General features: G+C 39.1%; 1 protein-coding gene across 1 annotated transcript in view; it reads right to left on the bottom strand.

Annotated features, from left to right (window-relative positions):
• CLVS2 (clavesin 2) overlaps positions 1-17,007 on the bottom strand; it is a 63,737-nt gene extending 46,730 nt beyond the window's left edge. Inside the window, exons 1-2 of the mRNA XM_045866068.2 lie at positions 16,110-17,007; positions 5,181-5,355 (exon numbers count right to left, since the gene is read on the bottom strand). Of these exons, the coding sequence (XP_045722024.1) occupies positions 5,181-5,355; positions 16,110-16,498 (564 nt within the window). The 5' untranslated portion in view covers positions 16,499-17,007. The remainder of the gene's footprint in view (positions 1-5,180; positions 5,356-16,109) is intronic.
• Positions 17,008-18,144: the final 1,137 nt, after the last annotated feature.

Here is an 18,144-nt window from a genome sequence, read left to right as displayed (position 1 = left end):
ATTCAGTTCCTTGTTACAGCCAAACCTCCTGACAGCGAGCTGCGCCTTGACTACATTATGTACTTTTCAGCAGATGGAGTTTGGGGATTCCTGTGAAACTGTGAAACAAAAGCACTGAGACACAGCAGGACAGAGCTAAGAGGGAAAAACAGATAAATATATCCGAAGAACAATGAACAACACAGGTACCGTTAGTATTAAGTTAAAAAAAAAATGACAAGAGATTCTGGATTCATAAGAGTTTGAGTTTTTCATTACTAAAGAGTTTTAAGAATGCTCATATTTTATGAGAAAAAATAAAAATAGAACAAGGACAAGAAATATTAATAGAACATTGTTTCACTGTAAATTCAGTCTAAACTGTTCCAGGTATTTCCAAATATTTCATGTTTTAATTGGCTTTCCAGGGCTACAAGTCACAACCACTTAATCTTGTATTGATTTTCTAAGATGCTTCCTGTTACTATGACTACCCCAATCAATTAACTTCTTATTAGTAGCAAGATAATTTTCTTTCTTGTTTCTTTCCAATGAAGTCTGAATAATTTATTTCCACAAAAATATCTGTTGTTGCCTCTTATCTATCAAGGAACTACATTATGTTGGTAAAAATGTTTGAGGCCTTTTGTTTAAAAATGTGTTTATAGATTCTGCACAGAGAAAGCATACAGAATTGCCTTGGACCGATATCATGAGTGGTTTATCAATCTGTGGTTGTATTGATAAAAGTTCTCTTTGGCTACGGAAAAGTGCCTTTCACTTGGCCTTTATCACAGGGAACTGAGAGGCTGGCAATTACTCAAGGAGGATTTTCACTGGGAAGAAGAAAATCGTTCTGCCATAGGTCAGCCATTGTGACTTCTTTAGTTAGAATTGTATTCCCTAACCCAAAAACAAATTTCACTCGTAGTATAGCATGAGGATTTGGCATGGGAGAGCAAAGTTACTATAATCTGAGCCTACCCGCTTTTTCTTAAACACAGCCCTGGAAACAATAGAAACAAGATTCAGGAGAGACACTGGTCTTTGGAGTCAGACAACCTGGACTCACGCCTTTATGTCATTTGAGAAAATTTGGTTAACTCTCCTAAACACCCTGAAGTTTCATTTCCTGTCCTACAAAATGAGATCAATATAGTTACTCCATGGTAGTATGGGGGCTCTCTAAATCTAACTTCTCCATCCTTCTATCCAAGTCCTTTCTTCTACTCAAGAGATCTTTCCAAAACAAAGGAGTGATCAGGTCACTTGCTTGTCCCAAACCTCCCCCATGTCTGGAGAACACAGGACAAATCACATAGAATGCCATCCTCCATCCTATTGAAACAGTTCTCAGCCAGCCTTTCTTGGCTCATCCTCTGGTCATTTGCCTCAATTCACTTCTTGGTCTAGCCACCTCAAAACAGATTTATCATGTACCTTCAATGCTTTACAGCTGTATGTTTGTTCAAAGCACCTCCCCAAAGTTTTCCTGCCCAAAATGTTCTTCCTATCCTTGTCCACTTAGCAAACTCTTGCTCATCCTTCCAGGCCAAGGATATCCCCACAATCACCACCTTCCCAACTGTGCCTGGAGTTTCTCCCCAAGAAAACAAAGATTAATTTTCACTAGGTGAAACAATCTCATTTTTCATTTGGCTTCCAACATGAAAAAAATATTTTATTTGGCACCTAACATGAAAATATCTAGATGCTATTTAACCACACAGTGAAGTGATAAAAAAAAAATAATGCAATCTGTGTACTGATAACCTAAGCACTAAAAGCAAAAGATCATGTTATTCAGATCCCAAAGTCAATCAGCTTTAAGTCTAAATAGTCTAAGTAGTCACCGAATTGTGAGAAAACCAGCACACATGCAGAAAAATATGTCACCTGCCAAATAAGCTTATCCATATCAATTACTTTGAGCATGGCCATCACCTGTTAGGTACAAGATATATCATTTCTAATTTAATACTTTAAAATTGGTATAAATGAATAGACTGAGATTCAAACAAGGTAAGTAATTTGCCCAAGTATTTAGTATGTAGCAGGCTTGTCATCCAAATCCAGGCCTATCAGCCTCTAAAGCCTATTCTATTTCCACCCTTCCACATTATCTCCCTATTAACCTTGCACTTTGATCATAGGTAGGTCTTAAAAGCAATGGTCTATGTGTCTTTCTCCCAGGTTTCAGGTGCTATCTCTAGCCAGGTCACTCAAAATACTCTTGCTTGAGAAAAAGGGGGTTGGTGTGTGCATTTAGATAGGTTATACCTAAAGAAGAAAAGAGATGGGGACTCTTCAAAGCACAGTTGCCTCATCCCATTAATAATACACATTATTAAAGTAAGTTTTCTTCCTGGCACTAGACCCATTGATGACCTTTCTCATTTTTACTTCAACTCCTTAGAGTATTTTTTTATGTTTGCCTGAATAAAAGTAACATATTATAGCAAGATTATAGCATGATATAAATTATCGCTGAGTTATTAAAGATATCCTCATCTCTTAATTTCCCTGACTGGGTTCATCGGAAGGTGTTTACTATTGTGGTATACTGGTAGTCTTGGTGATGGTAGTAGTTGTGTTTAGCAACCTAAAATTGTGTACATATCTTACTTCAAACCTTTTTTTGATCTTACGTTAATCTCAAAAAAAAGTTTATTAAAAAAAAAAAGTTTATTGATGCTTTGCATGAAACATGGATCAAGGCAACAATGTCTCTCACAGAGCTTATGCAAAGTAAAACAGAGGAATGATTAGAAAAGTCAAAATGTTACTTCAGTAGAAGACAAACTAGGAAATCATGCTTGTCTCAATGAATGGAACATTTTTAGTACATCTTCTATTCTTATTTGGAATTACTATTTTTTTAAATCTAGATATAGGTATAAACATAGATACAAGATAGACACGTAGATACAGAGCATTTAAAAATCAATCCAAACTGGAGGAAAACTGAGTTTAAAGGTTAATAACAGGGGCCCTGGGTGGCTCAGTTGGTTAAGCATCTGCCTTCAGCTCAGGTCATGATCTCAGGGTCCTGGGATGGAGCCCCAAGTCGGGGGGGTCCCTGCTCAGTGGGGAGTCTGCTTCTCCCTCTCCCTCTTTCTCCTCCTCTCTCCGCCCCTCCCCCACCAGCTCGTGCTCTGTCTCTGTCTCTTTCTCTCTCAAATAAATAAACAAAATCTTTTTTAAAAATAAAATAAATATTAGTAACATGTCAAATTTATTCCCCATAAAGATTTCCTTTCTTTTAAGTGGCTTCCCAGTTCACAACCGGGGGAAATCAACCCTGCTTCCTCAGTCTGGGTCCTAGGAGAAAGGAAAGAGGACTGAAACCTTCATGGGGAATAGAAAGAAACAAGGCAGCCAGCACAGGTCCCCACCTGAGGAGGAGATCCTTCTCTCTCCAACACAAACACAGAGATTTAAATTGACTGTAGTTCCTATCTTGCTGACACTTAGCACTTAAAGAAATTTGGATTGTGGCCATGGCTAATGGGGAAGCTCCCAAACATGTCCCGGTTGTCAGTTTTCCCTCCTGGACTGACTTATAACACTACTATTGAATGACTCCATAAAGCATGTAAGTTAGCAAATAACAAGATACTGAGTCTATTCTTGAGGTGGTTTTTTTTTTTTTCAATTTCTACAAATAATATGAGTTCTCCAGTTCTTCCTGTAGCTGAAGGCCTAGCCTATCCATCTTGCAAAAGAAAGATGACAAGTTAAATTAAAAAAAAAAGATAAAACAATTATGAAAGGCTAGATTGCCATTCTGTGCTAAGTAACATGGTTGTGGTACCCAATTTTCTTTATAAAGCGAAGGACACTTTACACACTGCTGGCAATAGTGCAGAATTAGGACTGATTCCACATGAAAAATGCATTTCCAAACATGCTTATCCTGTGTCCTCTCTCAACCCCTATTAACTGTCTCTATGGAGTTTTTAAAAAGATGTTGTTTAAGATAAGACAGGAGCACCGCTAACTCACCCAGAGCAAGTCAGGAAACCTGCATCAGGAAAAAGCTATGCAGAGAAAAAGGAACAGTGTGCCTTATTCACTTCAGGGGCAAAATCCAAACTGTGAATTCAATTTGGTTAAGATGTCCTGCTGCCTGGAGAAATGGACCATTTTTAGTTGAGTCATCAGCCATCAATTTAAATGCCTACAGACACAGTCAGAAATTACTATGGAACAGAGATCTGGATAATTTTGGCTATTCAACATGAAAAAATAAAGTCTAGCATTCTGGCCTAATGAATGACAAAGATATAATTAGTCATTTTAAAACGAGATATTTTCAGCGGTAAAAGTTCGAAAAATTAACTGTTGACTTGCAAACTTCTAAGATACATGTTGAATATACAGAGAATAGTAACTAATACCACTCAAGAGTTAATTTGCAAATTTGGTAAAGAATTTAAGATTTATTCCATAAGTATTATATACAAAGTACTGTAAAGCAAACCACAGAAAGTGGAAGGACATCCTAAAACTTAAAAAGTAGGTTTATGACATGTCACTAACTAATAACTGATTTTCCACTTTATAGTTCCGAACCAGGTAAGAGTCGTTCACTGGAAGAAGCACCATTCCTATGTCAATTCCATGTGATGGCCCTTCCACCAAAACAACAACAACAAAAACCCGAATTAAGTCTAGAGAAGTAATTCAAAACAGTGATTCCAAATCTTAGATACCAAAATGCATATTGATTGATTGCTTTTCTAACAGCTTTTTGGGCAACATGAAGATATTAATGATCATATCCCTAATTCAGGAGGTTAAATGGAATAGTAAAACAAATATTTAGCTAATAATTAATATACACAGAAAAAGGAGGAGAAACAAAACAAAAAAGCCTAAATAGCTAATAATTAAAATCCAAAATGTGCTCTTTGTTCTGATTATCACGATAAAAATCTCAGGTCATCACCCACATTTATGCTTAGACATAGCGAGGTTTGTACCTAGTATTACAAACCCCATCTATTAAAAGGTCCATATCTTTCAACTTTTCTTCTATAATCCTTTGTCCAGTTAGTGTTTTAGTGTTGGTGCTTAAAAACGATTTTAAAAAAATGTTTTTATTATTCTTTAAGTAAGACATTTTGTCATTCTAACACATTAGATAAGAGAAGTCAAACACCAAAGCCTGAGAAACTGGGTCATTTGTCAATTTTTACCTGAAGGCCTTCAATAGCCAATCGCAGCATGCTTGGTGTAAGTTTGGAGGCTTGCTTGAAGGTGAAGTTACTCCAGTCTATGATCAAAACAAATCCATTCACCTGCAGCTCAGGATCTTCAATCATAGCTTCTAAAGAAAGTAAGATGGCACGCAAAATATCCACCAGTGTGTACCTATCAGCAACAGAAATGGACTACATTAAATCTAACGACCACTTTTGTCAAAGCTATAGAAAGTGTTTAGCACACTGAAAAGTCCTTTTAAAATACCTCAGGAGTCTGAAGATAATTTTGTTTAGAAATCTTCTTCCAAGAGGAAATTTATTCGCTGCACTCCAGGGACATAGTAGAATTTAACATGTATTCTCCCCAAACAAACTAAAATACTTTTGAAAATATTTTGTTTCATATTTTGCAACCATTTCCTTTACCTCCAGGCCTTCCTCTGATTTTCTAAAATCTCATCTCACCTCTCCTGAAAACTAGGCATGGTATTTTTTGAAGCAGCTCAGGAATGCCCTCAGTAACATTGACATTTCCCACCTTCACATTTGGAGAAGTTGAGAATGAGATTTGAAGGAGTTCCACCAATAAACAAGAACACTAGGGTAAACAGCTATGGTTAAAAATGTCAGCAGATTTTAATTACTCATATGGAGTTAATATCATAAAGATGCAATGAAAGAAAGAAGGATACGGGATTGAGTCTTTATCTTTTTGAGCCTTGCACCTTAGCACAGTGCCTGGCACATTGTAGGAACCCAATTAATGCTCCTTACGTTCCTGTAGAATGGGAGTAGACTAGAGTGCCAAGGCACTAATTAGAGTAAGATACTGCCTCAGCGAAGGCAACAGAACGAAGAGCAAAGAAAAAAAGCCAAATTTGAGAAGTATTTTAGAGGTCAATTTGTTAAAACGTAATACTTAATTAGACACAGAGACTAAGATTGAAGGAAGAGTAAAAGATGACACAAAGATTTTCTAGCTTCAGAGCCTGAATAAATGGTAAAATCTTTCATCAAAATCAATAATGCAAGAAGAGGGTACAGTTGATGATCTGAAAATGTAGAGCTTGGAATAAAGCCCATTGTAGTATTGGTGAGAAGTATGTAGTACACCCAGAAAGATATATCAAGTAAACACCTGAAAAAGTAGATCCTAAACTGAGGAGAAGGCTCAAGGGGGAAAATTCCAAAGTCAAAAACACACAGATCCTAAGTTCAAGTAAGTGAAGGAGGTAATGTAGTCAGAGCTGAGAAGAAAATAAAATAGTTATTCAAGAAGGGGATCCCAGCATTTCAAGAGGAATCACCAAATTTATGAAAATGTTAACATTTCAAGTTTTTTCCCCTCAGATATTCAGGTGGAGACATCTAGCAAAAGCTAGAGAAAGAAATGTTGACCTCAGGAAACAGGTGGGATGGGGAGGGCTGGTAGATTAGGGATAGAAATCCCTTCGATGAAGACAGTATGAGATAGTGAGTACATATGAGGGAGTAGTTCTATTTTTCACTTCTAGAAACATTTGGAGGTGAATGGAGAAAGCATAGTAGTCCAGAAAGGAACTTCAGGTGATTTTTCACTTGCTCTGGGTCTCATTTCCTCATCTGTAAAATCAGTAGTTTGGAATAGAATCCCTTTGGGATCCCAGCATTACTCAAGCCTACGGCACGGTGTCAGAAGACTTCAGGATGGAATCTCTTCCCTGTCCTTCATTAGCAGTGTGGTCCTGGACACGCCATTGATCTATAATTCTGAGGCTCAGTTCCGTTATATGAAAAAATGGAAGTACCTATGATTAGCTTACTCGATCTCACTGGCCGTGGGGGGCAGGGGGGGCAAGTTAAAGACACAATTCAGGGGAAAGCAATTCCACAGTGCTAGGTATACAGCAAGTGCTCAGTAAATGTTGGTTGGAATAGATACAGAGCATACTTTTTATTGTAATGGTAACCATAGACATAGTGTACTAAGCAGGATATAATCAGAACTAAAGGCTATTTGTACATTATACTTAAAAATTAATGATGATCTTTAGATAGCTTATTACTCTTATAAAAGGCAAGGATCAAGAGATTATTTTTAAACCTTTGGAAGGTATACAGCCTATCTTACAGGCATAAAGATATGGCATCCCAAAATACTTCCTGAACATGTAAGATAATAAAATTTTGTGTAGAGTTCTATTACCTATTTGTCTTTAAATCTGTAAAATATGTATGGTTGAATACCTTATTTGTCACTCCTTGGCTGGCCTATCTCCTCTATGAATATAATAGCCTAACACAGTGTTATGACAAAAAGCCTATAAACCTACACAGACTGGAAAGATGGAGGAGGAAGGCTATATTTCTGGTTTAAATTTGGAGACCTGTTTAAAAAAATACTCATTTTAATTCCTGAAATTCATAATAATAATTTTTCTAATTTTTAATTAGAAAAGTCCAATTTAGAATTTCTCCCTATTATGATTATTCTTATGTTACCCATAAGAACACCAAACAGCATTAATAATACCAAAATAGCATTAAGTAAAACTTGACTCTGAAATCAGCTTTGGAAGGATGATGTATTATATCCAGTGAGAATAAACCACAGCACCAGTAAAGGCAGACATCAAAAGGCAATTTGTTTTAAACAACACATTTTAAGAATGGTTTTCCAAAACTGAGGTCAAATCAAGAGAAAAATTTACAGACATATCATTATTCCCAAGGAAATACAGTAAGGCAAATCCCATTATCAGAGATGAAGAAAAGCAGCTTTGCCAAGTTTTCAAGAGCAAATTTCACCAAGTTTTTAAATTTACTATCTTTCTTCAAAAGGAGAATCAAATGATCCTTATATAAATCATTTTGATGTCCAAATTGAAGAAAAGAAACATTAAAACATCTTAGCTAACCGCATTCAAAGGGCAGGTCAAAACCACTCTTGACACTCCAGTCCTCTGTTGTCAAACATGTCTCATTACTACCATTAGCAGCTCAGCAGGCTCTTCATAAGCAGAACATTATTACATGAGATCTTGCTAAAGTCTGTCAAATATCCCCAAAGAAATGGAGGATTTTATGAATTTTACATCTTCTGGAATCCTACTTTCATTCTTCTCTTTGAGATTATTTTTAACTGTTACAATCTACAAACCTGAGGCCATTACAATAAGTATGCTCGTGTTTGAGGTTTATCTCCCAACTGTAGGAGCTCCACCATTGCTATTCTTCCCTTGTATGTTGGAAGAAAGCCATAAATAACAAACTAGCACATTAATGCAGCTCTCGACTCTTGATTGTGCTTCTCAAAACAGCATTAAGTAAAGCCTGCATCTGAAATCAACTTGGAGAGGATGATGCATAGCAGGTAGTAAGAAGAAATAATAACAACAGTAAGGGATTTTACAACCGGGACGCCAGACTATATAGACCATTGCTCTTGAAAGACAGCAGAGCTCCGATAATATGTAAAAACCGTATGGAGAAGACGGACACCTGTATCTCTTATTTGCTACGGATACAGTCAAGAGCAGGGAAGCTTGTTCTCTTGCCTCTGGCCATGCAAGGATTGGGGGTGCTGACTGACCTGTGCTGTCCTGGGGCTTACAGAGTGGCGTCTTCTACAACTTATAATCCGTGCAAAGAGCAACCTAAATCACAAACAGGTCATTTCCTTCCCATTCCTCAACCTTTTCTTTCAGTTTGACAAGGAAAAACTGGCATCTGGGCATCACATTGAACAGCACAACAACAAGCAATTTCCCTTTGTCACTAAATCAATCAGCCGTTATTAAATTCTTCATTAAGGCTATCCCCATCCCTCAGTTTTCATTAAGCCACATTTCTCATGTCTGAAGCACTTCTTATTAGAAAGGTGCTGAGGGGAAAGACAACAGCAAAGAATTGCCTCTATTAATGCCTCGGGGTATCTTTAGCGCTAAAGCTGGTGAACCTATCTAGGTGTTTTATATTACTGAGTGGTAATAATAATAATAATACCTCTATCTGTGTAATCATTTAAGATTTCCAAGGCAATTTCAAATGCATTATCTTAATCTCAAAACAAGCTCAAAGTCTCTATGCTGGCTTTGTTCCTATTATTTTGGAGATGAGGACACAGTCTCAGAGAATTTGAATGGTTTGCCCAGAATTACCCTGGGAGTAAAGCGGGGAGCCTAGATGAGAAGCCGGGTCTTTCTGACACTTGACTTCTTTGCACTCCCCATGCTACCTCATACCTAGAACACAGTCTAATGAATAGCTGTTCTGCTTTTTCAGGTCTCTGTGGCATGTCTGTCAGAAGACAGATCGGAAGTCAATACCAACATGTCACCTTGCCAGGTTACAGGGCAAGCTCCAACCTGTCCCCAGCAGCAGGTTTTGGGGAAGGAAAGGCGAGAAGACATTCCTAAGAGTCTGAATGGGAAGAGGAGAGATCTACAAACCCTAGAGAAAATATGAACTCTGAAATAATCATCTGTCTGGCTTATATCACTGAGCACAGAAGGTTAACTGTCTGAGCCTTGCTTTAGTTTTACTGCTGTGGGAATGTAGGTGAGTGAGAACAAGTGAATCACTGAAAATGAAACATCTACAGGAATAATGTCTTTCTTTGGAGAAAACAAGGTAAAACAATGTGCACCTACTGACATCAGAATAAATAAAATAAAACAAAACAAAATAAAGTAGAACTGTGCTGGAAAAAATGTAAACATCAGAAAGGCAACTCTTCTTTTGAGGGTAGAATACTCTCAGCAAAGGTCTGCTAAGTGCAGTCTTTGTCTTCGGAGATTTATTCCAGCAACTGAACTTTCTAATGGTCTATTCTGATGTTCGGTCAAGATTTTCTAAACGTTAGATGGAATTCTTTCCCGTAGATTTGTTTTTCACTAGACTCCTTTCGGTAACTGTCTATACACACACAAAAAGTTTGACCAACTCACTTACTAGTTGTATGGTCATGGGTGAGACACTCAACTGCCCAGAGCCTCAGCTTCCTCATCTGCAAAATGTGGATATCAATAGGACCTGCCTTGTAGGATTCTGATAAAGATTTAATAGATTAATGTTGTAAAGGGCTTAGAAGAATACCTGGCCCATCACACATGCTATAAAAGTGTTTTAAACGAATGAATAAATGAAGTAATTAATTAATGAATTAAAATGAAACAATAAAAGGTTAAATTCTGTTAACGGAGAAGGCGATGTTCTCTCTGCACAACACTGAGGAGCCCGCAGCTGCCCCTTGGCCCTGAACTTCGAGCACAGGCAAACAGTACCCCCATTAAGCACTTACAACCTCTCTGGTAGTTATTTAGCGCCTCATGTTTTTTCTTCCCCAAGGTCATATGCCCCTTGATGGTACAAAGAATATGTTACATGTCTTCATTTGCCCCTGGCACCTACTAAATTTCTATGTATGTAACAAATGCTTGACTCAGGCGTACTTTTTAAAAAATGATTTGAATTGAGTACTTTTTGCTCAGTTTGTTATTTGATGTTACAAAGACCTGACATACAGGGACATCCTTCCCCCCACCCCACATCAGGAGTGCTGTTTATTATCTTAGTAAAGTATATGCACCTGCTCTCTGTGACATAAAAGAGCTCAACCTTTCCCAGAATGGAGGAAATGAAATTCATTCGCCTAGGATAACATTAATTTACTAGCTGTTGGCTTGTTTTAAAATATCTTTAATCATTTCTTTTGAGGCTTCCTTTCAGTGCAGTAACCTCAAACCCTTTGCTTCTCTTCAACTTTGCTTAAAGTTGCATATCTAAAATATGAAAATAGCCTGGTTCATGCCAAACCCCATCAACATCCTACTTTAAGGTTGGCATTCTTGGTCTTCGTTGTTATTTCAAGTTTATTTCACTAATTACTGTATAATTGCCCCAGTTTCTAGAGACCGTCCTATTTTTTCCAGAGATTTATTCCAATATTCCACTAACATTTCTCAGGACAATTTTTTTTTCTTTCCCATTTTCCATGGTATGAACCAAGGGCATAGTTTGGAATAACCTGCAGTTTCCAGAATATTTATGAAAAAAAGCCTCCTTATAAGGAAGCAATACAGAAGCTCTGCTGGGACAGAAGTCCTGTGGAATTGACGCTTGCCATTTCCAGTTCTGACTCAATCTCAAAATTCACCATAACACAGCACAAGATGCCTCCAGGATTTGAAGGGTAAGGATTCCTGACCTTGACACAATATAAAACACAGTAAAACCAAAAATTGAAACATATTTAAATAAATATAAGTAAACTTTAATAAACTGAGACAAGGAGTCTTCAAAAATCTGGCCTCAGAATTAAGCCTATAATCGGTCTCCCTGCTCGGCGGGAAGCCTGCTTCTCCCTCTTCCCCTCCCCCTGTTTGTGTTCCCTCTCTCGCTGTGTCTCTCTCCGTCAAATAAATAAAATCTTTTTAAAAAAAAATTAAGCCTATATTCTTTTGTTTGTTTGTTTGTTTTAAGATTACTGAGTATGAGTGTTTCTCCCTAATTATATAGTTAATTACCCTTGACTATTCCTAGTAATTTTTACTTTATTTTGTTTTATTTTATTTTAGTGCACTTCCAGAGAAGAATGAAACTTTGTGGCTGGGATTAAAACAAACTTGTACAGTCTATGGCTGTTTAAAATGTTAATTTATTATCAACATAACCTTCTTTTAATTTGGAGACTGACCACGTTATTTTAATACATGGGAGCATATTCACAAGTCAATCAGAACTTGCAAATATCATTATTTTCTTTTTCATGAAATAGCCACACAATAGGAATAAACAAACTGACAATAATATGTGTTTTAGACAAATTCCAGGATAAGCTAGAGAATCGTAGCCTGATATTTGACCTGCCAGTCTTCTATCCCTTGCACAGCTTCAATACTATAAGTGATCACCAATGTTTATCATGACAAGCCAAACATAGTGCAAGATGGTCAGTGCTTCAAAATTGCCACTATATTAGGAATCATTTTGGTTTAGCTGCATTTAATTGTTTTCTAATGGTTATGAGTCAGATGCCAGATAAATGCTTGTTTGATGTACAAAAGTATAGAGAACTACTTTATAATTCTAACGAAGTAAAATACTACTTATGACCTACAGGCCAACTATCAGAATGCATGTCATCATTATGTTTCAGGGGCCCAATTCACTCATGAATATTCACAGGAAGTATGTTCCAGTGAATTTCAACTTCTCAGATACCTGCTCCTATGCTCCAGAGTCTAAACCGGTCTCTACTTTAATTCCAAGCTTCCTTTTCTTAAGATAGTATGATCTCTTCTAGCTTCATGTTACATTATCCTCACACTCTATTGTTGCAATCAGGTGGACAATTTGAAGGTATCTGCTGAGTCCTAAGCAGGGCACTATCATTCAGGAAGGAAACACAGCATATAATGCGTGGAAGACTACTGCATCTTAGCAATGTGGTGTAACAGTTCAGTTGTTTTTAATTTTGTGGAATTTATTCTTGTTTTCAGAAATTATGTTAGACAATGTGAAAGAAATGAGATAAAATTGTATGAATCTTTACCAAGGTATAGACTGCACAACAAATGTAACAAATCATCTGACCCTGTTCTATCCTTTTTAGAAAAACCACAGACCACATTGAAAGTCATTTTGACATTCTAGTATTTCAATTATTTTTTAGGTATGTTAGAAGGCAGGTACACTGTAAATATTTTTATTTTACCTTAGTCTTCCTGAAGATTCCATGTCTCCTACAAAAGCTTTGGAAATGGTCCAATCCTTTGCAATAACCTGAAACTGACCTGCACCACACTGCAGTATAAAGAAACACTATTTTATTTATAGTCACGATCTCATACACATTTACTGTTGCTAGTCTCCTGAGGAGCACAGAAAACTGTCCTACAAATTTCACACAGGAGAAAGTATACATCAGATAACTTCCTACTTAGAATCTTTTTTTTAAATGCATAACTCACTTCAACTCAACAAATATCAACTAGCAATAACTCTAGATCACGTGCTATTATAAATATAACATAAGACTTAGTCTTTTTGTTACACAAATTAGTTATTTCAGAGGTCTTTACAAAATTTTTTCAAAATTCGATTAAAAAAATCTTGCTTTCCCTTTTGGGAAGTTGGAAATAAGCTGTTTCGAAATAAAGGGAACATTTTCTTCTACCTCATTTCTGGAATTTCCCTGGGTAATCCTGGACGTTCCCACCTATTGTCTCTTTAAAACAATGCTATTTTACTTTCTTAAAACAATGCTACTTAAAAAAAAAAAAAAAAAGATTGTTAAAAGCCAGGCAATTCACAGAACAACTCAAGGAAGGTGGTCAGAATTGTGATCAGAAGTGCAGTCTTCTCAAGAGACCCAGGTTGTTTGGTCTGGCAGGATGAGAGCAGGATCTGACTCACAGAACGGGAGAGGCGTGGGGACCGAGAATTTGGCATGTGGCAGATCCACCTAACAGAACGGTAGTATGGGAAACATTGAGGGAAGGTGGCACAGACTTTGTGAAAATTCAAGTCAGATAAGAATTGAGGCTGCAGAGTGTAGAAAGGAAAGGGATTCAGACCCAAGGTAGGAAAGGGGCTGGTGACATCCTGATACTAGAGGAAGAAACTGCCAGAAACCATCCTACATGCTTCAGAGCAGTTCTTATGCATATATCTCAACGATAGAAGTTTACAGAATATGTCAGGAGGATAGGGCTGCTTATCCACTAGTCCTTGTTACTGATATACGCAGATCTGATTTTTTTTTCTAAGAATATAGGAAGAATTTTAGACAAGCTCTAAATAACTTGTATGCCTTCTGATCTTGACATAGTATAACTTCTTGATTATACCTGTTTGTTTCCAACCGTAGAAGTAGAATTCATAATTTTTAGCCTATAGGTCCAGATAGAGTATTTTTACAGAACATAGCTTCTCATTTTTAACTTCACGTACATGAAATTTTAGTGTTTAGGATTTTTGTGTAGTTTTAATACAAATACTTTTATATGCCAATTAATAAATCATCTCTCATTGTAGATTTCCAAGGAGATAGATTTTCATTACTGGTAACCTATCCTTTATATGAAAGAATAAGACAGAAAACTAAAACAGTTTCTTTAGTAAATCTGGAGTAATCAGCTTCCCATATAGATGAGAACTGTAAGTGACTTTCATCTTAATTAGGCTTATAAATCAGTGTGAATATTAGTTAACTTATAAAAATAAGTGAAAAAAGTCTGATATACATGCACGTCTCTGTGAACGCAATCTGCCTCTCTAATGATATCTTTGACAGACCCTGAGATATATTTAAATATAAAATTTCCACAGCACCCATTTCACTGTAGCTCAATAAATAAAATGTCAATCTAACTGACATATGGATTATGTTCCTTCTTGGATAGTTTTTTTTTTTTCAATTTTGATATACACAATAATTGGTTTGCATGACCCTACAATGTACATCTCAGATGGGAAAAAAATTAAAAGCTTCTTAAAGAGGAATTGTGGTCAAAAGATGGCATTTCATGGGCCTTTAAACTTTGCCACCTGATAAAAAGTAGAGTGAGATCTTTGCAAGTAACCAAAATAAGGAATAGACCTCTATTCCCCCTCAATAGCTAACTCTATAAGTTTCTTAGCTTTATGATTCCTTAGGTAGTAATTTGTCTTTTTATTTACCTAAAAGAAATCAGAGTAGTTCTCAACTTAGAATTATAGGGAACAGGTGACTAAAGAGTAAAAACTTGTTAAAAAATATTCACTTATATTGTAAGATTTCAACAGTCTGAGAAGCCTCTCTAGAAAACCATAAGATCAATAAGCTTTCTCAGTAACCGTAAAAGTCTTTTACAATTGTTCCAGAGATGTTTTCAACGAACCAGATGCATCAAAAGTCACCATTCACAGAACTAAAAATACACCAATGTTATGACAACCAGCTCCTCATGATTCATAGTTCTGGTAACATTCTCAAGTTCCATGAAATATATTTAGCTTTGAACTTAACTGAAACTACCTTACCCAAGACCCTTTCATAATTTTTTATGTCTTTCAGTCTGAGAAAATAATTTTGATTGAGGAAGTGGAAGAGTTCTTCTCTGCATTCTTCTGTTATAATGTAGATGAAATAAGAATATAATTTCTCCTCCATTAAAAAGCAACAGAACTCCAAAAGTCTACCAACTGACATGTCTGAACATTTTCCACTTGCTTACAAAAGATGAAAAATCACATCAGACAGGAAACACATTCTTTAGATTAGTGACAGGTGTAGAACGAGCATACCAGTCAGCCTTTATTTTCAGTGTCAGTAGGCATGCTCAGCGGCAGAGGGTACAACTCTTCCTTTTCATTGAAGTGACACACATCATATTATTCTTTCATCTACACACCACCAAGCAGAAAAGTTCCCAAGCAACAAAACTATTTGATCTTGGTTGAATGCCAGGCTATTCTTTAAAAATAAAACCTCAGTACTAAGGAGACAGATGATGATGATGGTGATGGTGATGGTGATGGTGATGATGATGATGAACCTAGTTTAAGAATTGCATTAGGGGAGGGAGGAAAAGTTGTCTCCATTCTCATCCTCATTTCTCCACAGAATAGTAAACTTACTCAAGAGGCGAAAAATTTAGCAGCTTTATTTAGAAGTTGAATGATTTAGATTGCAGCACAATATTAGGGTTCAGGAAGCATTTAGAGCTGCAGTAGAAACTAGGTGTTCACAAAGTAAGAGTTTCAAAGGTAGAAATAAAAGCCTTTCTCCCACCCCTTAGGATGCCCACCAGAACCTCATTTTGTAGTTCCAGTTTCTCTTTTCCCCCAGCCAAATAAACAAACACATCAAAGCTTTAAAACCATGACACTACTCAGGGTAAACTCTGGAAAATGGGAGAGTAAAAGAATCCCTAGGACAAGTTTGAATTTAGGATTTACCTGCTCTGATCCCAGTTGGCTGCAAAAAGGACTAGAATCTTCCTGCCATAGTGGTCCAGATTGGCCAGGCCCCCAGGGAAGCCATCCTTCAGTGCCTGCTTGATGCCAGGGTCAGTGGCCTTGAAGCTTTTGAACATGTCCAGGTTCTGCTGCCGGTACTCAAAGTACTGGGCCAGGAGGCGGAAGGCCTCAAAGTGATGAAACTTCCTGGCCCGCAAGAAGCGTAAGATGAAGGCATCATCTGTGCGCAGAAAGCCAATGTCCGGCCTGGTGATGACCATATCCCTCACCTCCTGGATGTCCTGGTGCAGTGTGTCTGGGTTCTCGTTGAGCTCCAAGCGAGCTTTCTCCAGGGTCTCAGGAGAGAGACCAGCTTGTAAATGAGTCATTGTTCTGCTTATTCCTGAACCTTCCCTTCCTCTTGCTGACTGTCCCACAACAAACCTGGCCTTTGCCACCACCACGCGCTGGCCTCCGGACCTCACTGCAGCCTGCTTCCTCTTCTGCACAGGAAATTATTTGTCTTGGTGTCCAGACTAGTACCCTGTTGCTCCTGCTTCCCCGCAGCTTTTTTCTGGGGGGTATAAACTTCTTTTCCCACCCCTTAAAAACAACGCGTCACTTTGGTTCCTTCTTCCCTTTCCTTTAAAGAGATGTGGACCTCTGGCGGGCCCAACACTCCTTGTCCTTCCTCAGTCCTAACAAAACACCCCTAAGCCCACCCTGCACGCTTGGCACTGATCTTGGTACTGTCCTCTTCTCTTCCAAGATGTAACAAAAACAACCCCCACGCACATCTCAGCCCCAGCTCTGTGATGCTTCTGCGGTCCCTACTGAAGGATGCGCCTGCCAGGGATAACGATGGGAATTCTGATTAATAATAAGGTGGCTCTTCAGCGCTGAGCTCCAGGGCGGGGAGAGAGCGTCTTTGCCAGAAAGAAAAAGAGAGAAAGGGAAAGAGGGGGGAAAGGAGCTTATTTTTCCTTCTGCTTATTCAAAGATGCTATTTTTAAAAGACATTTGTAGGATTTTGTTTAAAATGATTATGATCCAATTAGGTGGAGACTCTGCAGATAGCGCACCTTCCCTCCTCCCCTCCTAGATACACCGTGATCTCAGAAGGCACCAGAAGGGTTTCTGGTGGCGTTGGCACCAGCGTGGGCTTCCCCCCTTCCAGCCCCACCCGCAACTTCTGCCTTCCTCTAGCCCTTTATTTCAACGGAATTATGGGGGGGGGGGGTGCAGGAAGGAGAGGGATCTCTCTCACAATATGCGTTTCAAATGCGAGGTTGGGGGCGGGCGGGGCGGGGGGGGGGAGAAGGTAGAGGAGTGGAGAATAAAATTAAAATGTCTCTACCTTTTCTATGAAACCCCAAAGCAAGAGAGAAGAGCAGTGGGCTCCTACCAGCAAACCCGGAGGCGGGGACGCTAAGCAATGCGGCACTCCCTGGCATCCATCAGCCCCGGCTTCGGCGGCGGCGGCGGCGACAGCAGCAGCAACTCCTCTCGGTGGGATGGCACGAGCAGAGAAGAGGGGCGGCAGCTGGGACCCGGGCCGAAGACGCGCTGGGGAGCAGCCGTGACCACATCGTCCGCCAGCAGCCCGCTGCCTCTCCCAGCAGGAGGGTGGGGGTGCGGGGCTAGGGCCGCCGGCGTCCCAGGTCCTCGCCTGGCCCTGCCATTCGCGTCCCCGGGAGAAGAGAAGGGAGGGAGCGCGGTTCCAATGCCTGGATGGAGAAGGCCACGCGGGCGGCCGCCGCCTTTGTGCGCCCGAGCGGCGGGCGGTGGGCTCGGCGGGGCTGCTGCTGGGGGCGCGGGCCTCTCCCCGAGCGCGCCGGGCGGCGGGAGTCAGGCGCGCCCCTCCGGGCTGAGGCTGCCGCTGCGGCTCCGGCTGCCGCGGCTGGAAGAGGACTCGGCTCAGCCCAACTCCTCTCTAATTATCCCAGCACAGATCTGGCGGCGACGTAAGCGCTCGCTCAGCTCGCGCACGCACCCCGCTCCTCTCGCCCCGACTCGGCCGGGTAGGACGGCAATT

The sequence above is a fragment of the Mirounga angustirostris genome, unplaced genomic scaffold (assembly GCF_029215605.1).
Source record: "Mirounga angustirostris isolate CCGP_5_RB_7025 unplaced genomic scaffold, mMirAng1.0.hap1 SCAF_8, whole genome shotgun sequence".
In the NCBI taxonomy this organism is placed as follows: domain Eukaryota; kingdom Metazoa; phylum Chordata; class Mammalia; order Carnivora; family Phocidae; genus Mirounga; species Mirounga angustirostris.
Note: the sequence above shows the minus strand (reverse complement) of the source record. Positions and strands in the feature narration are given on the sequence as shown.